The following is a 24,975-nucleotide window of genomic DNA, read 5'->3' on the forward strand; positions in this document are numbered from 1 at the left end:
TACTTTCCATATTTTTCCCTTTTTGTCTCCTCAGTTGATTTGTAAAGTGATACACATACAACCAAGGGCTGTGGATTTTTAATCATTTATCTGATAGATATTGTAAATATTTTTTCCCTTTCTGCTGTCTTTGATAATAATGTTTCAATTTATTCTTAAGAAGTAAATAATATCCTAACTTTAAGTTTTATGAGTAACAAATCCCTTCAGACTCACATTGATCTGGATACATCAAGAAGCTCTGACCATTTGGTTTATAAAATAGTGAGTCCTCTCCCCTCTCCTGATGAGATGTCTTGCTGAGAGTTAATAATTACTACACATTGAGATGAATGTGGTTTCATTTATTTATTTCAGGAAGGATAAGAAGCCTTGTCACAAATAACTCTATGCTGCCTTTTGAATTCATTAAAGGCAAAAATCTGTTAATAAGTGCTCTTTTACATTCTTCCAATGGAAAATTAAACGCCCAGGGATAAATAAATGGCCTTTTTTATCATCTAATTCTATCCTGCAAATTTGAAAGCAAAATTTCCAATCCTTATAGAAATAGATATTAAGGGTTAGAACAAAGACAGCTAATACTGTTTAAAGTGTGAAAAATTATTAGTTCGCTTCTCCCTTAATCTGATCTTCTGAGTATCAAGTGAATATATGAGATATAGCGAGTTATAGTGCACTGATTTCAAACTGCTTGTCTTCAAATTCTTGCTATGCTATATGCCACCTACATAATTTTGAGCAAGTTTTCTGATCATTTTAAGTCCCACGTTTCTATTTTTAAAATAGTGAAACAATAGTTGTGAAGAAAAAAAATGACAGAAAATATCTAAACCACCTAGATATGATAAATCCTTAATAAATACAGATTAGCTATTATTATTATCATCATCATTAACTGGGGTAAATAATATTTATCTTATATCTGTAAGTACTGCTATCCTCTTTTAAGTCAAATTTGGATATCATATCACTGGCATATTTGCCAGCAGAGGATTAAAAAAATTATATGACAATGAAAATTAAAAATATACTATCATGTAGATCTTCATTTTGAATTTTTATGGTAAAATTATAGCAAAACAGGATTCATGCAAAGGCTTTAGTACCACAGACGACTTCTGAAACATAATATACTGTCTTTGTTAGCTCGTGGAGCCATCAGGTTAACAAAATAAATTAGTCGATAAAAGAAAGAAATGGATACATCAACTATACTACAGTAAAAACATTAAATAAAAAAGAATTTAGAAAATCTCCAAAGACAAAAAAGAAAGAAATGAAAAACTTTATCTGAGCCAAATTGAAAATTATAACCCAGGAACAGCCTTTCGGAAAGCTTCGAGGTCTGTTCTGCCTATGAGGTCAAAGCATAGCTATACAAGTTTTTGAGACAGAGGGTTGTACATTAAATGATGTATTACTGACAGTTACACAATCCAGATCTACGAGTACAGAGTGAGCGGCCCCAAGATTAAGAAGGAAGATTATCTCCTAAAGAATTGTGACCCTTGATGAGATTAAGAAGGAACGTTACCTCCTAAGGAGGTCCGGGGAATGCAGATGCTCATTCCGCCCCAAAGGGACGAAGGAAGCCAAGAAAAATTTTATGTTTAAATATTTCCCCTCTTGCCATAAAATATGAATTTTACTTCACCAGGTATTATAGTGTTACCATTTTAAAAATATATTTTAGTAGCCATTAAGGTTTCCAGTTCCAATATATACTGTTTAAAGCAAAAATAAATAAACTTTAAAAAATTGTATTTGTGTGTGTAACATTAGCTGAGTACCTTACTATAGTCCGGAAACTTGTGGCCCTACACTGCCTAGGGGTATTTTTTTTTTTCCTTGTTTTTGTCTTTTGTTTTCTCCCCTTCTTAACAAAATCAAACTGCTTGGGAGTGTAGGGATGAGAAGGAAGAGGGTAAGGTAACGAGTTTGCTGAGATAAGCGCTATAAAGTTTTAAAATCCCCCAATTTTCACTGCATTTCCACCATAAATAGCAACGTAAACATTTAAGCATAACTTCCTCTAAGAAATTTTCCTTTCATCTCCCAAATCCATGTGGAGAAGGGAGACAATAAGGATGCTTAGGAAAACTTGCCCAGACTTGCCCTCAACCTGGGAAATCTGAGTCCCGGGGCTGGAAAATCTGAAATGTAAAAGAGAAACGTGCTGGGATTGCGTGGGTAGGAGGGAAGAAACAGGATCCCACGGGACCCGGCTTTGGTCCAGGAGCGCATTCCCCCACCCCCCACTCCGCGCCGGCCGCTGGGCTGGGAAGCTCCTCCTCCCCGTTTCCTTCCTCCGCCTCAAGCTCGGTGGCCGTGGCGGGCGAAGGGCAGAACGCCGCGGTATTTTGTCCCACGCGGCGACCCCTCCTCCTGCCGGCGCTGCGGCTGCAGCGGCTGCGAGGGAGGCAGCGGAGAGCTGACGGCAGGCCACGGCTGGGCGGGCTGGAGGCCACGGGAGGTGGAGGCCCGGCCGCCTTCCCGCGGCACGGGAGCGGAGGGGAAGAGGCGGACGCCCGCCAGCCCCGCCCGGTCGCCGAGAACGTGGGGGAGGCTCCGCGCGCCGCCCGCCCCCCGGCGTCCGCAGCCCTGCTGGCCCTGCAGCCGCCGCCGCCGCCGCCGCCGCTGCCTCCGCCTCGGGCTCCCGCCGCGGGCTCCACGGCCCCGGCCAGGGAGGGAGGGCGGCGGGTGCCGCCGGAGCCGCCAGACATGTCGGGAGGGCACTGCGGCAGCTTCGCCGCGGCGGCGGCCGGCAGCGGCGAGATCGTGCAGCTGAACGTGGGGGGAACCAGGTGAGTCGGGGAGAAGGGGCTCGGGGTGGGGGGATAGCGGGCGGGCGACCTCCGGGGGAGGCCGGGCCCCGGGGGGGCGGGATAGCGGGCGAGCATGGGCGCCGAGTCGGCGGGGAGTGCAGGGCCCTCCGGGCGGGTGCAGGTCCGCGGATCTCGAGGGGCAGGCGGCCTTGGGAATCACCGAGACCAGGGTTCATCTGGCCGCGCTGCCGCCTTACTAGAATATCAGCTACGTCCCTCCCCCTTTCTAGGGGATCAGGCCGAGAGGAACATTCTATAGCCTTCCTTACCTAACCCTGGCGCGTACTTGAGGAATTTATTTTGTAGAAGCCGGGCCTTGTGGTTTGACTGTTGCAGGTGCATCTGCCTCCCTTTCTCTTTGGTCAACAAGGTAAATCGATTTGCTCGGGCGATAACGCCTCAGTAAGGGCTGTTTGAAATCTCCAAGAATTTCGGTGGAGGGAGTGCCGTAGATGCGTGGTACGTTGTTATTTATTTTCAGAGTTTCTTGATGCGTGGCTCTGAAGGATCTGTTCAACTTGTAGGGCAGCGAGTCCAGAAACTGCAGTTTGAAGAGTTGGTTCTGGGAAGCTTTGGGTAGTGGCACCCTGTTGCGCTCTCCTAGTAAACAGACGGAAAGCTCTTCTCTGATCTCTTTGGCCTTCCACTCCCTTACTATGTCTTTTAATAAGCTTGTTGCGGGGTGGGGGGGAATCATACTTCTGTGGATTTGCTATGGTTTATGAGTCACTCCTCTCGGAAATGGGAGTTTGCCAGCTGTTTCAAGGAAGGGGTAGTTGAGTTTTAGGCTAGGTGGGAGATAAACGATGAAGCGCCCTGGGAGGTAGTGTATTTTGCTATGCTCAACACCTAGGACTTTTTAACTAGTATTTTTAAAAATGCAGAACGGCAGCACTGTGAACCATAGTGGTAAAAATGTATAGTGTTTGAATGGTTTTCTAAGTGTGCTGGAGAATTCAACACAGGAAACTAATGCTTTCTCCGCTCACTCTTTTTTTTTCCCTCTCATCCCCCAAGCAAAACTTAATTAGTTTACAACGTTATTGCTGCTATATAGATTCCGGTTTTATGGAGGGGAAGATTGGTGTCTCCTAATGCAAGACATGGATATTTTCCTAAAATCACGTGAAAATTTTGCCGCTTTGGTAACTTATGAATGCAAAACTGGAATACCCTGCAAGAGCTGGCCTTCAGAAGAGTAGCACTATAGTCATTTAAAATCCCTGCCCTAGTTTCTAATTTCCTTGAAGTTGAGTAATTGCCACTGGGAGAACCACCTGTGGCATAGAATTGAACTCAGCTGTGAAGTGATAGCGTGACACTCAAACGAGAGTTTCTTATGAGCAGAGAAGCACATGGTATACGTAGGGTCTAATCAAAAAAATGACCAATTTTTATCATTTATTTAACACTTAATGGATGATTCAGAAAGTAGAGAAGATGAGGTTTCATTTAGAATTGTTAATGTTATTATTTACCAGAAGAACCCTAATGAAGTGAAAGAAAACCAATGTGGCTCCATTCGTGATTAATTCTGTTACGAATGAGTATGATTTGAGGCCTCAGGAGAGAAGTCTGGGACCAGCCAGTGGGAGACAAGCTCAGCAACCTTAGGCAAATTATTTTTTAGTGCTTAGTTTCCTAAAATGTGTAATGACAATAATAGTACAACCTTCCAGGATTGATAAAAAAATTTGAAGCAATAAATGGGAAATACAAGGTTAGTGGCATTATCTATCAACAGTAACTGCGGAATAAATAATTTTAACTAGATTGTTTCCAAGTAAATTTAGGAGGCAAGTAGCATGGAGTATAAATGTGGATATGTTTTGCTGAGGCCAGATTGCACGTGATCTTTTTCTTGGCATGCTGTAGATATGAGATAAAAACATAGAAAAGGCTTTTCATATATATACGTTTCAGAGAATTATGCTTGTCATATGTAATTTTAAATGTTGTAGTTTTCATGAAGTCATATTTGGAACCAGTTTTAGAGCTCTGGGATTTTCTCCCCCTATCTTCCACTTGTTTGGAGAAAAAAAAAAATTGGTGGGGATGAGAGTCTAATCCCTTTGCCCAGAAATTCCAGATTACTAAACCCACCCCGAACTGCTGATTTTAATTGAAATTGCTAATATGACTTTAAGCAGAGCTGGGTAATTTTCTAAGTAACACAAAATTTGAGTTATTTGGCAGACAATTTGCTGAATAAGCAGTGAACGTGAAAGGTCACAAGTTAGAAGTGATCCTTATTTGGAATTAATTTGATTGCCTCCAAAACACAGTGACTCATTTTTGCAGTGGATCCTTAGATATTTCAGTTTACCATATTTACTGGGTTTGCTTCTATTGATTTGACCAAGTCAGTTTCCTCTAACTAGTTGTAATCTACTTCTCATTTTTTTCTTAAGATTCTGGTAAGAAATGTGCTTGGGAAAATTTGCCATATTTTCTTGAGTAAACTGGCTCCTTTCTTAGCCTGATTAATGGGCACAGGAGCTACTTTAAAACAGTCATGTAATGCTAGAAAATGAATGTGGAGGGAAAGTAAAGGGTCTTTTGGGCTCTCTTCTGTGTGAGGACACGTGGTGATGGGGCAGCGAGTCAGAAATACATAGTGCAGTGTGATGAGTCTTAAAATGAAAATATTCAGACATCAAATGCTGGACTGGATGAGCCCTATATCGAATTCTTTGTCATGCCAGTTTACATCTGTTACTGATTGTTTTGCCTCGGTCTGTTACACGTGGCTTTGATAAAGTTCCCCTCAAATTGGTGGTAATAAGCAGACTTGATCAAATGGCAGTTAACCTCAAAACAGTGTTTACTGAGTGATTTTTGAATGAGTGAATGCAACAGTTGTGAATAGCACAAGACTATAAAGGAAATGTTAAATGCATTATGTGTAGTGGGATTAATGTGAGCTCAGAAAGATAGTATAGGGTAGTATATTTGGAAAGCCATTAAAGAGAAGGTAGAACCTGGATGGTATCAAGAAAGATGGGCGGGGCTTCCCTGGTGGCGCAGTGGTTAAGAATCCGCCTGGCAGTGCAGGTGACACGAGTTTGAGCCCTGGTCCGGGAAGATCCCACATGCTGCGAAGCAGCTAAGCCCGTGAGCCGCAACTACTGAGCCTGCGCTCTGGAGCCTGCGAGCCACAACTAATGAGCACGCGCGCCTAGAGCCCATGCTGCGCAACAAGAGAAGCCACCGCAATGAGAAGCCCGTGCACCACAACGAAGAGTAGCCTCCGCTCGCTGTAACTAGACAGAGGCCACGCGCAGCAACGAAGACCCAACGCAGCCAAAAATAAATTAAAAAATAAAAACATAAATTTATGAAAAAAAGATGGGTGGAACTTAGATAATTGAACATGAGGTTGATGCAGCTGGGATGGAGATTCTGAAGTGGTGTAAGCATGGATTGTTTGGGGATATTAAGAAGTACTGTCTTATTAGAGGGGAAAACAGTTTGTGTTGGAGAGATGAAACGTGACCTGAAGATAGTATGTTATGTTGAGAATTTTAGACTTGGTGTGGTGCGCTAATTATTGATTCTTCAGTAGATTGGCATGCTAGAAAGTAGTGTTTTAGGAAGCTTTATATGTAAGCAAATTAATTATTTGATTTTGTTGACAGCTCTTGGAATAAACTTAACTCTGAATTGAAAGTAGCAAAATTTAAAGATATTAAAAGTAATGAATATAATTGATACAGCTGTAGCTATGCAGCAACTTGTAAATCATTAGCCAGTGTATTAAAGCAAGTTAACTAACATGGAAATTTCAAATCATGTCCTCTCTTATAATACCAGCTACTTTTTAATTGCAGGTTTAGTACCTCAAGACAAACACTTATGTGGATTCCAGATTCCTTTTTTTCCAGGTATTTCATATAATTCTTTAGTACCTTTTTTTAAATACAGTTGATTATTTATTAAAACAGTAAAATTAAATATTTTTATGTATCGAATACAAAAGCTTAACTCTTAAAATATAATTTTTAAATTGTTATTTTACTTTGGAGATAGGATGATTCATTTGTGTTGGTCTTTGATGTTTGAAAGACTTAGAGCATTTTATTCATACTCAGATTTTAAAAACTAACTCTGTCTTAATGTTAATGACTTCTAGTTTGCTGAGTGGAAGAATTTCAACACTTCGAGATGAAACTGGTGCTGTGAGTATAACAATGTTGATGTATGTTCTAAATTAGATCAAAAAATGCTTATAATGTTTGATCCTTATACTCTAAGAAGACAGGGAAACTACTCTTTTAATAACTACTAAATGAAAGTATATGTACTTAAAGATTTTGATTTCTTGTCATGAATAGTGTTTCTGTAATTATAGAAGAGAACTTGAAACTGGGAATACTGCATATAGCAATTTAAGTAATGATGATTAGAGAGATTGTAGGATCTGAGCTTACATTGTCAAGAGAGGAAATATTTCTTTTAATCAGTAATTGAAACTCGAACAGTAAATAGATGAATGTAAATACTAAAATATTTCAATATTGGTAAGATGTTGCAAAAAGTTCTACAATTTTTTATTTTGGAGAATAACCTTATGAACTTGTGCAGCAATGGTGGAGTAAGGGTAGTAAAGAACTATTAAATTTCAGTTGAAAAAATTGGTTTATAAATTTAAAAAGCAGTTGTAATATGAACAATAGCATGTAAAGTAAATGTCTAGGGCTCACAAAAGCAAGTAAGACTTTCATTTGGGAGGCAACAAAGTGACCAGAGGTGTTTATTTGCTGTGATGAGATTTGCAGATGGAATAAAGCAGCACAAGTAGATATGTCCATGTGAGATTAGAAAAAGGACATCAGTAATTAGATCTCTACAAATCTGTGGTGTTTTCTTCAACTTCTGATTGATTCTAATAAAAACAAAAGCAAGAATTTATGAAGCCAGAAGAACTTCATTCACTGTATATAGTAACTGAATATAATATAAAAAGGTTTATTATTTGCTACCATTCTGCTGTGTAATTGACTTACATAAGCTTTAAAAGGTGTTCAATTTTATGGTTAGAGCTTTTGTAATTGGTTCAGAATAGTGTTGGCATACATTCCTGTAAAAAGTTATCAATTATGTATTTCATATTTTTTAAGCATTTTATTTTCCCCATATGTATTCTATGGTGCTGTGTTTTTTATTTAAAAAAATTTTGTTGTTGTTGTCACCCTCCCCTTCACCCTACACCCAGCCCTTGAGGAAATTGAGATAGTCGTATGTAAAAGTGTTGCTGTTTTCCAGTTTAGACAGCAGTGTGCAGTTTTACTTTTCTTGATTGCCTGGTGTGTGTTATAAAAGTACATTGTTGTTTTAATTATTCACTTATGAATCACAAATTATGTAAATCACAATCACTGTCACCAATAATTAGTGATCAGATGATGTAAGAAAGTATTATTCATGCATAATGTTTTCGAAGTATTTATTGAATTCTAGAATATTTCAGATAAAAATTTTCCCTTTGGTGTCCCTTTCACCAAATATATCAATTAAATAGAAATGAGAAAGTGGACTTATTTGATACCATTTTTCCTGCACCTTAAAATATAATCAATCTAACAACAGCTTTTCAGGTGGAGAAAAGACACCACTACTACCACATAAATGCACACGGTTATAACTACGTATCAATTTTAGAAACATTAAAATTTAATAAGAGTGGAGTCAAGGAAATATAGTATTTAAATAATTCAGTTTTTGTTCCCTAAGTCAGTGTTACAGATATTAAAGTTAGAAGTTTAATTTATAATTTGGAAGTAAAATTTGTAATTCTTTATTTACAGATATTTATTGATAGAGATCCAGCAGCGTTTGCACCCATTTTAAATTTTCTTCGGACAAAAGAACTAGACTTAAGGTAAGAAATGTACTTTTTTAAAGTAAATTTTTTATTCAAAGGTATGGTTTTGGGTATATTTTATGAAGAAAAGTTTTTTTCCCTGCCCCAAGATTATTTTTGTTTAAAAGTTTCATCAGAATTAAACTGTCATAGATACAGGCCACCATCATCCCTTCCTCTAGGTTACTCTGATAGCTTTCTTACCAATTTGCCTGTCTTCATTCTTATATCCCTTCAATTCATTTTTCACACTGTAGCCACAATTAACTTCTGAAAATGTAAATCTAATCTGGTTATTCCTCTGCTTAAAACTCTTACGTGTTACTGGATTAATGGCTAAGGATTTTGGACTTCCTGTTGTTTCTTAAGGCTCTCTCTAATCTAGCTCCTGCTTGATTTCTGTTGCTTCAACACTTTCAACTCTTTCTGCTCTCAGCTTGATGCTGATCATTTCAATGATCTCTGCTGTGTCTGCCTGATGCAGGTGTTCAGAGTTTCCTGTACTGCCACTACCCCAGTAGTCTATCTTCCATTAGACTTTAAATTCTAAAAGGACAAGTTATTTACTGTATACCTGTAGGATCGAGCATTGTGCTTGACTCATAGCGATATTTTTCTTTGGTGGGTAAATGAATGACCATTTAAACTATTTCTTCAACTTTGCCATAGACTACAATCTACAATGGAAGCTACAATCTAATTTGTATTTTATTGTTTTATTTCGTATATTCCTAATGAACTTTCACTTAAGGACTTATTAATACTTTTTGAGATAACACCTTTTAGAATTCTAATTGTTTCTTTAAGCTGCTGCTTTATAATATTATATAATTTGGGGCTTATATTTACTAGAATATGCGCTCCTTGAAAGCAAAGATTTTTTTGTTTGGTTTGTTCCTTGCTGTATTCCCAGTGTTGTTAAAACGGCACGTATAGTAGCTGCTCAATAGATATTTATTGAATGAATAAAAGAGTTTGTTGGGGCTTTTTGTTTGTCTATTTCTTGGCCTGGGGTGGAAGTGGGAAGTATATTACTAACTACTTACTTCTGGGGTAAAATTATTTTTAGCATTTGATTAAAGCCTAAATTTACTCCTAGTCAGTGTCCTTGTGACTAATCCACGACTAAATCACCCATGAAAGGCAGAAATATAATCGTTTAAATATTTGTATTCACTGCTTTTCTTTCAACTTGCTTCTTTATTTCATTTAGGGAAGCCTAGCAAACTTAAGTTCTCTGAGTAGTACCTTCTAAAAGGAGGTGGGAAGGAATTGAAAAAAGAATACTATGTTCTACTTCTGTTTTTTGCATAAAATTCTTGTATTGCACATATCACACTGTATTATCATTATCATATTTGTCTGTCTTCCCCAGACAAATAATTAGCCAGTGCTACTGTACTGTTAACACAAGTAGTTTTCAAATAGAATAAGAAAGTTTTAACTGTTCTTATTAAACTAATTACAACCAATTTCACAAATAAAAGCAATTTAATATCGCAATTACACGTGTTCATTAGGCCTACGGAATTTTTTTTGTCTGTTGTTTTTTAAGACTTCTTTTTTTAATAGCAGTTTCAGGTTTACAACAAAATTGAGAGGGAGGTACAGAGATTTCCCATGTGCCCCCTGCCTTCATTATCAACCTCCTCCACTGTTAACATCATTTACCAGAATGATACACTTTTTTTTTTTTTTACAATTGATGTGAACCTACATTGACATCATAGTCACCCAAAGTCCATAGTTTACCTTTGGTTCACTTGGTGTTGTACATTTTATGAGTTAGCACAAATGTATAATGACACGTGTTCATCTTTATAATACTGTACAAAGTATTATTTCCATAATTTGGCCTTCTCCAGAATGTCATATTTGGAATCACACAGTATGTAGCCTTTCCTGATTGGCTTCTTTCACTTAATATTATGCAGTTAAGTTTCCTCCATGTCTATTCATGTTATTTCTTTTTAATGCTGATAGTATTTCATTAGCTGAATATACCAGTTTATTTTTCCACTCACCTGCTAAAGAGGACATTTTGGTTGCTTCCAAGTTTTGGCTGTTAGGAATAAAGCTGCTATAAAACCATCCATGTGCAGGTTTTCGTGTGGTCGTAAGTTTTCAACTCCTTTGGGTAAATACCAAGGAGTGCAGTTGCTGGATCGTATGGTAAGAGTTTTATAGGACCCTCAGACTGTCTTTCAGAGTGGCTGTAGCATTTTGCTTTCCCACCAGCAGTGTATGACAGTTCTTACTGCTTCACATCCTTGCCAGCATTTGGTGTTAGGATTCTGGATTTTGGCCATGTTAACTAATGTGTAGTGGAAACTCATTGTTTTAATTTGCATTTGCTTAATGACATATGATGTGGAGCATCTTTTCATAGGCTTATTTGCTACTTCTGTATCTTCCTCGGTTAAGGTCTTTGGCCCATTTTTTAATTGAATTTGTTTCCTTATTGTTGAGTTTTAAGAGTTCTTTGTATATTTTGGATAACAGTCCCTTATCAAATTTGTCTTCTGCAAATATTTTCTCTTATTCTGTGGCTTGTCTTATTTCCTTGACATTGTCTTTCGTGGAGCAGAAGTTTTTAATTTTCATGAAATCTAGCTTATCCTTATTCCTCTCATGGATTATGTCTTTTGGTTGTATCTAAAAAGGTATCACCATACCCACTGTCACTGAGGTTTTCTCCTAAATGTTATCTTCTTTGAGCTTTTTAGTTTTGCATTTTACCTTTAGGTCTGTGAATCATTTTGAGTTAATTTTTGTGAAGAGTGTAAGGTCTGTGTTTAGACTAATTTCTCTCTCTTTTTTTTGCATGCAGATGTCCAGTTGTTTCAGCACCATTTGTTACTCCATTGTTTTGCCTTTGCTCCTTTGTCATAGATCAGTTGACTATGTGTATGGGATCTATTTCTGGGCTTTCTGTTCTATTCCATTGATCTGTTGTTGATTCTTTTCACCAGTACTGTGCTATCTTGATTTTTCTAGCTTTATAATAAAGCTTGAAGTTGGGTAGTGGTAGTGCTCTAACTTTGTTCTTCTCCTTCAGTATTGTGTTGGCTATTCTGGATCTTTTGCCTTTCCATGTAAACTTTATAATCAATTTGTTGATATCCATAAAATAACTAGCTAGACTTTTGAATAGGATTACATTGAATCAGATCAAATTGGGAAGAACTAATGTCTTAACAATACTACGTCTTCCTATCCATGAACTAGGAATATCTGTCCATTTTTTCAGTTCTTTGATTTCAGTCGTCAGAGTTTTGTAGTTTTCTTCATATAGATTTTGTATATATTTTGTTAGATTTATACCTAAGTATTTCTTTTTGGGGGGTATTAATGTAAATGGTATTGTGTTTTTAATTTCAAGTTTCTCTTGTTCACCGTTGGTATATTGAAAAGCAATCGACTTTTGTACATTAACCTTGTATTCTGCAACCTTGCTATAATTGCTTATTAGTTCCAGGAGTTTTTTGTCCATTCCTTTGGATTTTCTATATAGACAATCATGTCATCTGTGATCATCAGTTTTATATATTTCTTCCCAATCTGTATGCCTTTTCTTTTCTTTTCTTGACTTGTGTAAATAAGGATTTCCAGTATGAAGTTGAAAAGGAGTGGTGAGAGGGACTATCCTTGTCTTGTAACCAGATGTTAGTGGGAAGTTTCAAATTTCTTACCATTAAATATGATGCTAGCTATAGGATTTTTTTTTAAATAGTCTTATCAAGTTGAGAAAGTTCCCCTCTATTCCTAGTTTACTGAGACTTTTTACTATGAATGGGTGTTGGATTTTGTCACACGCTTTTTTTGCACCTATTGATATGATCATGTGAGTCTGTTGATGTGATAGATTACATTAATTGATTTTGGAATATTGAACCAGCCTTGCGTACCTGAGATAAAACCCACTTGGTTGTAGTGTATATTTCTTTTTAGACATTGTTGGATTCGGTTTGCTAATATTTTGTTGAGAATTTTTGCATCTGTGTTCATGAGAGATATTGGTCTGTAGTTTTCTTGTAATGTCTTTGTCTGGTTTTGGTATTAAAGTAGTGAGGGCCTTATAAAATGAGTTAGGAAGTGTTCTCTCTGCTTCTTTCTCTGAAAGAGAGTGTAGAGGATTGGTCTAATTTCTTCCTTCAGTGTCTGGTGGCATTCACCAGTGAATCCTGGGCACGGTGCTTTCTGTGTTGGAAGGTTATTGTTGATTCAGTTTCTTTAATACATGTAGACCGATTGAGATGGATCGTCTTTCTTGTGTGAGCTCTGGCAGATGGTGTCTTTCAAGCAATTGTCCATTTCACCTAGGCTATCAAGTTTGTAGGCATAGAGTTGTTCATAGTATTCCTTTATTCTTTTAATTTTCATGGAATTTGCAGTGATGTCCCCTCTTTTTTCTGCCCAGGCAATATTTTTAAAGTAAGAACAGATTATAACTGAAACCTAAAATGAATCATTTTAAACTCTTAAGCTTCTATTTTTTTTTTTTTTTTACTTCTTATTTTCATATTACTTTCTTGTAACATCTTTGTCTGGGTAACAGCCCTTCTTAAGGCTGATCTTTGTTTTCCTCCGCCTTCTGTTTTGCTTTTGTTTTTGTTTTTGGTTTCTGTTGAGAAGAGTCATTTATCTGAATTTATTTGTTCAATAAATATGGATTGCATAACAATTACATACAAGCACTGTGGTAGGCCCTGCATGAGGCATACAAACATGGATCAGAGGAGAACATGCTTGCAGGGAGCTTATAGGATAATTGGGGAGGTTAAAATATGTATGGAAATTATGGTTAAAAGCAATTAATACCATAGGAATGATTTCCACTCTTGTTTGCCTTATTAGATACTTCTGATAATTACTTGTATTAACCCTATAAAGCCCTAATCTCTCATTTAGTCATCCAATTCATCTATATATAAATGGTTTTTTTAGTAAGAAAACGTTCTTGGTGGTGTGCAGTTTTTTTATCTATACTTCTTCAAATAATTAAGGATCTTAGGAAAAAAGTAAGTTTTAAAGCCCTATGACTTTGTTCATTAAGAACCTAGTACTTTTTCTTTTTGCTTCAGATGATAATCCGAGTTGCCAGTGTTAGAGGACTTACATCATTCATTGGTTTCTTTGTAGGGGAGTGAGTATTAATGTTCTCAGGCATGAAGCAGAATTTTATGGAATCACTCCATTAGGTATGTATTCTAGTATTTTATATTTATGATTTGACCCTTTGAGCACTAAACTTGCCCAAATGAAATCTGTTTTATATCAGGTTCTAATTTTTGATGGACTACTCAGTGCTTGCTTTTTGTGGATTTTCATAGTAAAAAGGTGTTGTCAGCTGATTTAACTTAAACTTTTCCTTTTCTTTCCTTATCCTCTTTAACTAGAGAAAATAAAAGTGGAGTACTATTTTTGTGTTTGCATGTACTCTTGACAAGTTTGCTTTGAAATGTTTTTAGTAAGAAGGCTTCTCTTATGTGAAGAACTGGAGCGTTCATCTTGTGGCAGTGTCCTTTTTCATGGTTACTTGCCTCCACCAGGTACTTCTGCTTTATTTATTTAGTTCTTTTTTTTAAGTCTTTTTATCATGAAGTAAGTACAGATGTGTGAGTAGGAAAATCTGTTTCTTGATTATTGAGTTTCCTTTGTAAATCTACTAGAAAAAGTGAGAACCTTAATATTAACAGAAGTTAAGTCATACTGTGTATTAGGGTAGGGATTTGCCAAACTTTTTCTGTAAAGGGCCAGATGGGTTTGTGAGCTAAAAGATCTCTGTGGCAACTCTTCAGCTCTGCCATAAACGCTACAGAAATGCATGGGTGAGACTGTGTCTAATAACAGCTTTATTTACGTAAAGAGCCATCAGGCTGGACCTGACCATGGCCAGATTTGCTGACTCCCGTGTTTGAGAATTGGTTGTTGATCTCCTTTGTGGAACCCCAGGAGTTTTTAGAGATTTAGCAGTGTACAGGCAGAGGAGTGTGAGGTGCATGTCATCTCTGCCCCTCTTCAGTGAGTTAGAAGAGTTCGGTCTTCACCTGTGTTGTAGCAGGCTTTTGAACAAGATTTCATTTTGAAAAAGGCTCTCCTGCCAAATAAGAGATGTTTGAAAGTATAAGGCAATTCAGCTGTAGAGCGGTTTAAATTAGTAAATAGTACCTAACGCATAGTAACTGTTCCATAAATGTGAAGACTAGTGACAGAATGAATGAGTTAGTGATTGATTTGGTAACCTAGAGCTAGGTAAATACAGAGTATAATATGATAAGTCTCAGTCTTACTTTTTATATATATAACATAAGTATCAAATCTGTTGAATGAATTTTATTTTTAAAAAATCTCGTCTTGTTTTCTATGGTAGTTAATTATTTGCAGTAAATTGGTATATTGGAAGATAAATTTTGGCTATAATGAAATTCACATTTGTTTGTTTCTTAGCCATAATGTGAAATTTTAAATTTTTGGTAAGTGAACTTAGAAATAAACTTATCTTTTTCTTTCCTTTTATAGGTATTCCTAGTCGTAAAATAAACAACACTACTAGATCCTCTGCTGATTCTAGAAATGGACTAAATTTTACAGAAGGTGAAGCTCGAGGAAATGGTACACAGCCTGTTCTCTCTGGAGCTGGGGAAGAGACTGTTAGGCTAGGTAAGCAAAGAGTACATAAATTTTAAAAGTACGTATGTTTTTAGTTCTAGATGATATTGAGTAATTATTTTTAAAGATGTGATTTTTGCTTTGTCTCTTTTTAATCTAGATCTACCATTTATATCTTGAAGAATCTCACTTAACATAATTTTTATTTAGAAAGTTCATGATCTTCTGTTAGCTCTAAATCTTTAGAACAGAGGTTGGCAGCCTTTTTCTGGAAAGGGCCAGACAGCGAACCTGTTGGGCTTCATGAGCTGAAGGGTCTCTGTTGGAACTGCTCAGCTTTCATTGTGGCACGAAAGCAGCGATGACGATGTATGCACAGATGTGAATGGCTGTGTTCCAACAAAGCTTTCTTTATCAAAAGAGGTAGCGGACTGGAATTGGCCTGTTAGTCATAGTTTTGCCAACTCCTTCTTTAGAGTGTAAAAGATTTCTTTTGCTAATACCAACAGGATTTCCTGTGGATCCACGAAAGGTACTAATAGTAGCTGGCCATCACAACTGGATTGTAGCTGCATATGCCCATTTTGCTGTGTGTTACAGGTATTGTATAATTAATAATGGTTTGCTTTTTATTTTGGGGGGTATTTTTTAATATTGTGATTTTATTTTTATAGATTTAAGAGCTATTTATTTTAGTCATCAAATATTTTTCCTTCATATTTTGCCCACTTCTGTATCTCCTGATTAGATTTAGTTTGCTTTTATTCTCACAACTAATTTGGTGAATATTATTGATAGCCTTAGTATGTCTTATATATTGCATATACAGTGTGAACTGTGATATAACTGAGATATCTTGAAGTTACACCTTCTTGCTTAGTATATCCAGCTTCTGAATCATTTAACTATTGTATTAAATGATGAGGCAGGATTGTTAATGTGAGCCCTGTGTTTTTTGTCTGTAATGATTGAGTCTTTCGTACTCTACGGTAGGGGAGAATAGGACCCTACATGGGTCATGACTGCCATATGGTTGGGAGCGAGGTGAAGCAGGACAGTTGTAGGCAGAAGTGATGTAGTTTAACATCCATAGTGTGTGAGCTTTACGCAGAGGTAGTTTGGTTTTACTAATTCTTGCATTCTCAGTAACTAACAGGGAACAAGGAAAAGTGTACACCAGTGATTTCTCTTTTTCAGTTGGAAAAGAGGTAGGATTATTAGTTCAAAATCACTGTATGCAGTGAGAAATGTTGATGACAGGAAATGGCGTAGAAGAACAACAATGGTTAGGATATACTAACTTAGACTATGACCCTATTGAATTAATTGCCAAAATATCAAAAAACATACACATATTCTGTCACTGTTGAATTCAGTTGAGAAAAAGTAGCCACAATAGATTAAAAATATTTAAAATGGCTTCTGAAGTTTACAGATACATTTAAAGGATCCCAGATGTATTGAATAAAAGAAAAAACCCCTCAGTTTATGAGAGATTTGCCATATGTGTTAAAGGAAAAAAAAAAGACCTTATATCAGTAATCTGCACTTTATATTTTCATTGCAGTAGAGATTTGGTGCACACTTTTCATTTTGAGAGCGTTCTATTGATATGTATTTTTAATATTATTTATTGAGTAGTATGAAAAATATTTTTTGGATGATTTCTTTCAGGGATGATTTTATATGAAGCAAGACTGATTTGAAAAAGGGATTTTCTTTTTTTTTTTTTTTTTTTTTTTTTGCGGTACGCAGGCCTCTCACTGTTGTGGCCTCTCCCGTTGCGACCTCTCCTGTTGCGGAGCACAGGCTCCGGACGCGCAGGCTCAGCGGCCATGGCTCATGGGCCCAGCCCACTCTGCGGCACGTGGGATCTTCCCTCACCGGTTCACGATCCCGTGTCCCCTGCATCGGCAGGCGGACTCTCAACCACTGCGCCACCAGGGAAAGCCCGAATTCTTTTTTTTTCAAGAGTGTTGTTTTGAACTTACCAGCTTATGGACCTAAATTGAGAAATGGTTTTAGATTTTGCTTTGTTTGTTTAAATATTATGTACATTTTTTTGATAGGGGATTCCAAAGGAGTTAGTTGTATAACGATTATACCAAGTTATCCAGGTGTAACAGCATCATTTATGTTACTGCACAGCAGTGCTAAAGATTGTGACTTGCCAGACAGGGACACATGGTATTGCACAAAATTTCACTCATTGAGTGAGTAATGTAAGAAAGATGATGCTGTTACATATTCCATTCTTTGTTTTTGCTTTTGACCATGACTTTTCTTTGCTTTCACTGAGTGTTGATTTCAGAGCAATATGCCCATGCAAAGTGACAAAGGGAAAGAATTAAGGACATATTAGATTTTCTCATGTACAGTTAAATCACTCAACACAATGCCAATAAAAAGATTTCAGAAGAAAGGAAAATATTCAAATTATTTTAAGTGTAATCATTTTAATAAATTGTTTTTCCACAGCTTTTTATATCAATAAATTTAAAACCTTAAAAAAGGAAAGAGTAGCACAGTGAAATATTTTTCACCTATAGTCATTAATTTTCTACCTTGTTAGGTTTTACTTCTATATTTCTTTTTTCTTGCTCAGTTTACAACCTGTCACTTGTATTAATGAAGAGTATTTGTGTAGATTGTTTCCCTTTTGGAGGTTATATTACACTTTAGATCTTTAATCCATGTGGAATTTACTTTTTGTATATGGTGTTAGATTTAGCAATCTGTTTTATTTTCTTCCAAGTGGGTGGCTAATTATGTTCTGATTATTACATAAATCATCCTTTCTCATTGAATATGAAAGCCCCCTTTATCTTGCTTTATATTTATTTTTATATACTTGAATCTAATTTTAGACTTTTTTTTTTTTCCATTGATGGACATTTAGATTGTTTCCCTGTCTTGGTTATTGTAAACAATGCTGCTATGAACACAGGGGTGCAGATATCTTTTCAAACTAGTGTTTTCATTTCCTTTGAATATATTCCCAGAACTGGAATTGCTGGATCATAGGGTAGAGCTATACTTAATATTTTTGAGGAAACTCTACACTGTTTTCCATAGTGGCTGTACCAGTTTACAGTCCCACCAACAGTGCACAAGGGTTCCCTTTTCTCCACATCCACACCAGCATTTGTTATCTCGTGTCTTTTTGATGATGGCCATTCTGACAAGTATGGAGTGATATCTTACTCTGGTTTTAATTTGTATCTCCCTGATGACAAGTGATGCTGAACATCTTTTCATGTACCTGTTGGCCGTTTGTATATATTTGGAAAAATGTCTATTCAAGTCCTTTGTACCATTTTCTAATTGGATTATTTGGTTTTTTGCTATTGAGTTGTATGAGTTCTTTATATTTTTTGGATATTGACCCCCTTATCAGATATATGGTTTGCAAATATTTTTTCCTATTCCATAGGTTTTTTTTCACTTTGTTGATAGTTTCTTTTTCTGTGCAGATGCTTTTTTCGTTTGATGTAGTCCCACTTGTTTATTTTTTATTTTGTTGCTTGTGCTTTAGGTGTCATTTTCAAAAAAAAAATTATTACCAAGACACATGTCAAGGAGCATTTTTCCTATGTTTTCTTCTAGGAGTTTCATGGTTTTAGGTCTTACATTTAAGTCTTTAATCCATTTTGAGTTTATTTTTGTGAGTGTTGTAAGGTACAGGTCAAATTTCATTCTTTTACATGTGAATATCCAGTTTTCCTCACACCATTAATTGAAGAGAAAATGCCTTTTCTCCATACACTATTCTTGGCTCCCTTGTCAAATACTAGATGACTGCATATGCTTGGGTTTATTTCTGGGCTCTTGATTCTGTTTCATAGGCCTATTTGTTGATCATCTTAATTATTCCCTTCATTATCTGCTGAGAATTCAGAATAGGAGATTGAGTATTTTTGTGTGTTGGGTTAGATGGAAGAGAAACAAGATAAAGCATTTTTATGTGTTAAAGAGAAAGACTTGCATATATGTTTAACTTCACAGTTTAACCTTTGAGAGGTAGAATCAACTGCCTTTCTAATCAACTTGGCAGTGAGGTGTTGGAAAGAAAACAGTGAAAGTTATATTGAGAAAGGTCCAGTAGAAAATAAACAGTGAGGGATTTTATGCTGATATACAGTGTGTTTTTTCCAAAAAAAAAAAGAACAACAACATAGGCAAACAAAATTGCTCTATTAAACGTAGCTCATCCATCTTGACCACAAAGAAAGAATCATTGTGTCCTTATATTTCTGCCTTCGTATGGTACCCTCTCCAAACCACAGTTGTGTTTTTAGTTGGAGGATCTCCTAACTAACCTCCAAATCCCTCTATCTGGCTGGGGTCCATCTCTTGAAGGAAAATAGGCAAAGGGAAACCCTAATTGACAGAATCTGGTGTGATAAATCATTTCAGCACTGAGAAGAAATTATGGATTTGGGAGTGGGGAAAGGAGTGGGGAGATGTGGGAAGGAGGGAGAGCTCTTCCAAATAAGATAACTCAGCTCTAGAGTTATGAGGTATCCCCTCACACTGGTCAGAATGCCCATCATCAAAAAATCTACAAACAGTAAATGCTGGAGCGGGTGTGGAGAAAAGGGAACTCTCTTGCACTGTTGGTGGGAATGTAAATTGATGCAGCCACTGTGGAGAACAGTATGGAGGTTCCCTAAGAAACTAAAAATAGAACTACCGTATGACCCAGTAATCCCAACACTAGGCATATACCCTGAGAAAACCATAATTCAAAAGGACACACGTACCCCAATGTTCATTGCAGCACTATTTACAATAGCCAGGACATGGAAACAACCTAAATGTCCATCGACAGATGAATGGATAAAGAAGATGTGGTACATATATACAATGGAATATTACTCAGCCATAAAAAGGAACGAAATTAGGTCATTTGTAGAGATGTGGATTGACCTAGAGTCTGTCACACAGAGTGAAGTAAGCCAGAAAGAGAACAACAAATATTGTATATTAACACATATATGTGGAATCTAGAAAAATGGTACAGATGAACCTATTTGTAGGGCAGGAATAGAGATGTAGATGTAGAGAATGGACATGTGTACACAGGGGGAAGGGGAGGGTGGGATGAATTGGGAGATTTGGTTTTACGTAAATACACTACCATGTGTAAAATAGATAGCTAGTGGGAACCTGCTGTATATAGCACAGGGTGCTCAGCTTGGTGCTCTGTGATGACCTAGATGGGTGGGGTGGGAGGGCATGGGAGGGAGGTCCAAAAGGGAGGGTATATATGTATACATATAGCTGATTCACTTCATTGTACAGCAGAAACTAACACAACATTGTAAAGCAATTTTACTCCAATTAAAAAACAAATAATAACTCAGCTCTAGAGGCTCCGGATGAGAAAAGGTTGGGAAACCATCTAGTTCCATAAAAATTGCTTCTAAATATTGAGAAATGAATTGGACTTTTAAGTTACGATTTATTGGGGTATTACTTTATGCCAGGCATTACACTAAAGGCTCTTGTATACATTTTCTCATTTAATTATTCCAACAACCTGTGGCATGGATCTCATCGTCCCCATTTTACTAGTGAGGAAATCAGTTTGGAGAAAAAAGTACCGCAGGTCATCCTGAGGAAAGAAGTGACAGGATTCTCAACTAAATCCTGAGTCTAAAGCCCCTGCTCTTCACCACTGTGCCCACCATGCCTTTCTTTTAAATTACAGCCTTCCAAACATTGCTATTCCATTTGCATTTTAATTGCTCAAAAACATCTTACAATCAGTATTACCTTGTTGCTCCATGTGATTGTATCGAGATCTGGGTGTCAGGAGCTGTTAATACCTCTCTCCATCCCAATGCTTCCCATGTCCCTGGCACACAGAAGATACCTAAGAATGCATCAGAATAAATGCTGTGTTCCTGGTCTCTGGTGTTAGTAACGTCAAACAATTTTGACAACATTATTAGTAATTCTTTGACTCAGTGGGACAGGCAGTGGTCTCAGTCTGAGGGCTACCCCTCCTCACCTTATGGTTTCTATTCCTAAGGGAGTGGACTGGGGTGGAAACATCTAACAAACAAATCAACTGAACAACAAAGTTTCAGCTGCAGAGACTTATGAGAAGAAAATAACATAGGTGACTTGTATTAGTTTCTTACTGCTGTTCTAACAAATTACCACACATTTAGTTTCTTAAAACAACACAGTTATCATCACTCAGTTCTGGAGTTCAGAAGAGTTCAAACTAGATCTTGCTGGGCTAAAATCATGGTATTGGCAGGGCTGGGTTCCTTTTGGAGGCTCCAGCAGAGAATCTGTTTCTTTGCCCTTTCCGGCTTCTAGAGGCCGTCTGTGTTCCTTGGATCACAGTTCCTTTTTCTGTCTTTAAAACCAGCAGCATGGCATCTTCAGATCTCTTCCCTAACTCCCACTCTCCTACCTCTGCTTATAAGGACCTTTATGATTACATTGGTTGCACCTGGATAATCCCTCCATCTCTTTAATTTAATCACGACTGCGAAGCCCCTTTACCATATAAGGTAACATATTCATTGGCTTCAGCAGTTTGGATGAGGACATGTTTGGGGAGCCATTATTCTGCTTACCACATTTGGTGAGGAGTGCCATAGTTCAGATGGATAGGACAGACATCAACTTGGAGGTGAATATTACTCTTCTAGTTTGGATTTTAATTAGCTTGTACAAGACACCTACTGAGACAGGTCTTTTTTTTTTTTTTTGGAATGTAGTTGATTACAGTGTTCTGTTAATTTCAGGTATATAGCAGAGTTGATTCAGTCATACACATACATATATCCATTCTTTTTCAGATTCTTTTCCCATTTAGGTCATCACAGAATACTGAGTAGAGTTCCCTATGCTTTACAGTAGGTCCTTGTTGATTATCTATTTTATATATAGTATTGTGTATATGTTAATCCTAAACTCCTAATTTATCCCTCCCCTGCTGCGTTTCCACTTTGGTAACCATGTTTGTTTTCAAAGTTTGTGAGTCTCTTTCTGTTTTGTAAATAAGTTCATTTGTATTATTACTATTTTTTTTTTAGATTCCACACATAGGTGATATCGTATGATAGTTTCTCTGACTTCACTTAGTCTGATAATTTGTAGGTATATCCATATTGCTACAAATGGCATTATTTCATTCTTTTTTATGGCTGAGTAATATTCCCTTGTATATAAGTATCACATCTTTATCCATTCCTCTGTCAGTGGACATTTAGGTTTCTTCCATGTCTTGGCTATTGTAAATAGTGCTGCAGTGAACGCTGTGGTGCATGTATCTTTTCAAATTATGGTTTTCTCCAGATATATGCCCAAGAGTGGGATTGCTGAATCATATGGTAGTTCTATTTTCAGTTTGTTTGTTTATTTATTTATTTTAGCGGTACGCGGGTCTCTCACTGTTGTGGCCTCTCCCGTTGCGGAGCACAGGCTCCAGACGCGCAGGCTCAGCGGCCGTGGCTCACGGGCCCAGCCGCTCTGCGGCATGTGGGATCTTCCCGGACCGGGGCATGAACCCGCGTCCCCTGCATTGGCAGGCGGACTCTCAACCACTGCGCCACCAGGGGAGCCCTATTTTCAGTTTTTTAAGGAACCTCCATACTGTTCTCCATAGTGGCTGTACCAATTTACATTCCCACCAGGGGTGTAGGAGGGTTCCCTTTTCTCCACACCCTCTCCAGCATTTATTGATGATGGCCATTCTAATTGGTGTGAGGGGATAACTCACTGTAGTTTTGATTTGCATTTCTCTGATAATTAGTGATGTTGAACATCTTTTCATGTGCTTTTTGGCCATCTGTATGTCTTTGGAGAAATGTCTATTTAGATCTTCTGCCGATTTTTTGATTGGGTTGTTTGTTTTTTTATATAGAGCTGCATGCTCTGTTTGTAAATTGTGGAGATTAATCCCTTGTTGGTCACTTTGTTTGCAAATATTTTCTCCCATTCTGTGGGTTGTCTTTTCATTTTGATTATCGTTTCCTTTGCTGTTCAAAAGCTTTTAAGTTTAATTAGGTCCCATTTGTTTATTTTTGTTTTTGTTTCCATTACTCTAGGAGATGGATCCAAAAAGATAACTGCTACGATTTATATCTAGAGTGTTATGCCTATGTTTTCTTCTAAGACTTTTATAGTATCTATCTGGCCTTACATTTAGGTCTTTAATCCATTTTGAGTTTGTTTTTGTGTATGGTGTCAGAGAATGTTCTAATTTCATTCTTTTACATGTAACTATCTAGTTTTCCCAGCACCACTTATTGAAGAGACTGTCTTTTCTCCATTGTGTATTCTTGCCTCCTTTGTCATAGATTAGGTGACCATAGGTGTATGGGTTTATCTCTGGACTTTCTATCCTGTTCCATTGATTGGTATTTTTGTTTTTGTGCCAGTACCATAAGGTTTTGATTACTGCAGCTTTGTAGTATAGTCTGAAGTCAGGAAGTCTGATTCCTCCAGCTCCGTTTTTTCTTTCTCAGGGTTGCTTTGGCTTTTTGTGATCTTTCATGTTTCCATGCAAATTGTAAAATTTTTATTCTAATTCTATGAAAAATGTCTGGTAATTTGATAGGGATTGCATTGAATCTGTAGATTGCTTTGGGTAGTATAGTCATTTTCACAATATTGATTCTTCCAATCCAAGAACATGGTATATCTCTCCATCTGTTTGTATTGTCTTTGATTTCTTTCATCAGAGTTTTATAGTTTTCTGAGTACTGGTCTTTTGCCTGCTTAGGTAGGTTTATTCCTTTTGTTGCAATGACAAATGGGATTGTTTCCTTAATTTCTCTTTCTGATCTTTCCTTGTTAGTATGTAGTAATGCATGAGATTTCTGTGCATTAATTTTGTATCCTGCTAATTTACTGAATTCATTGATGAGCTCTAGTAGTTTTCTGGTAGCATCTTTAGGATTTTCTATGTATAGTATTGTGTCATCTGCAAACAGTGATATACTTTTTTTCCAATTTCTGTTCCTTTTATTTCTTTTTCTTCTCTGATTGTGGTGGCTAGGACTTCCAAAACTATGTTGAATAAAAGTGGTGAAAGCAGACAACCTTGCCTTGTTCCTGATCTTAGAGGGAATGCTTTCAGCTTCTCACTGTTGAGACTGATGTTAACTGTGGGTTTGTCATATAGGGCCTTTATCATGTTGAAGTATGTTCTCCCTGTGCCCACTTTCTGGAGAGTTTTTATCATAAATGGGTGTTGAATTTTGTCAAAAGCTTTTTCTGCATCTGTTGAGGTGATCATATGGTTTTTAGTCTTCAGTTTGTTAACGTGGTATATTATACTGATTGATTTGCAGATATTGAAGAATCCTTGCATCCCTGTGATAAATCCCACTTAACTTATGGTGTATGATCCTTTTAATGTATTGTTGGATTTGGTTTGCTAGTATTGTGTTGAGGATTTTTGTGTCTATGTTCATCAGCGATACTGGCCTGTAATGTTCTTTATTTGTTTTATCTTTGTCTGGTTTTGGTTTCAAGGTGATGGTGGCCTCGTAGAATGAGTTTGGGAGTGTTCCTTCCTGTGCAATTTTTTGGAATAGTTTCAGAAGGCTAGGTGTTAACTCTTCTCTAAATTTTGATAGCATTCGCCTGTGAAGCCGTCTGGTTCTGGATTTTCGTTGGAAGTTTTTTAATCACAGTTCCAAT

The 24,975-nt window shown here is 37.1% G+C and overlaps 1 protein-coding gene across 2 annotated transcripts in view; it reads left to right on the plus strand.

Annotated features, from left to right (window-relative positions):
- The first annotated feature begins 2,703 nt into the window (after window positions 1–2,703).
- The window catches only part of KCTD3 (potassium channel tetramerization domain containing 3), a 70,834-nt gene continuing 48,562 nt past the window's right edge, over window positions 2,704–24,975 (plus strand). For both annotated transcript variants that reach the window (XM_082652395.1, XM_082652396.1), the window contains exons 1-8: window positions 2,704–2,807; window positions 6,659–6,712; window positions 6,961–7,006; window positions 8,636–8,709; window positions 13,834–13,892; window positions 14,163–14,243; window positions 15,214–15,354; window positions 15,813–15,903. In XM_082652395.1, the coding sequence (XP_082508521.1) occupies window positions 2,725–2,807; window positions 6,659–6,712; window positions 6,961–7,006; window positions 8,636–8,709; window positions 13,834–13,892; window positions 14,163–14,243; window positions 15,214–15,354; window positions 15,813–15,903 (629 nt within the window). In that variant the 5' untranslated portion in view covers window positions 2,704–2,724. The remainder of the gene's footprint in view (window positions 2,808–6,658; window positions 6,713–6,960; window positions 7,007–8,635; window positions 8,710–13,833; window positions 13,893–14,162; window positions 14,244–15,213; window positions 15,355–15,812; window positions 15,904–24,975) is intronic.

This window comes from Grampus griseus (assembly GCF_964374135.1).
Source record: "Grampus griseus genome assembly, chromosome: 1".
NCBI classification, from domain to species: domain Eukaryota; kingdom Metazoa; phylum Chordata; class Mammalia; order Artiodactyla; family Delphinidae; genus Grampus; species Grampus griseus.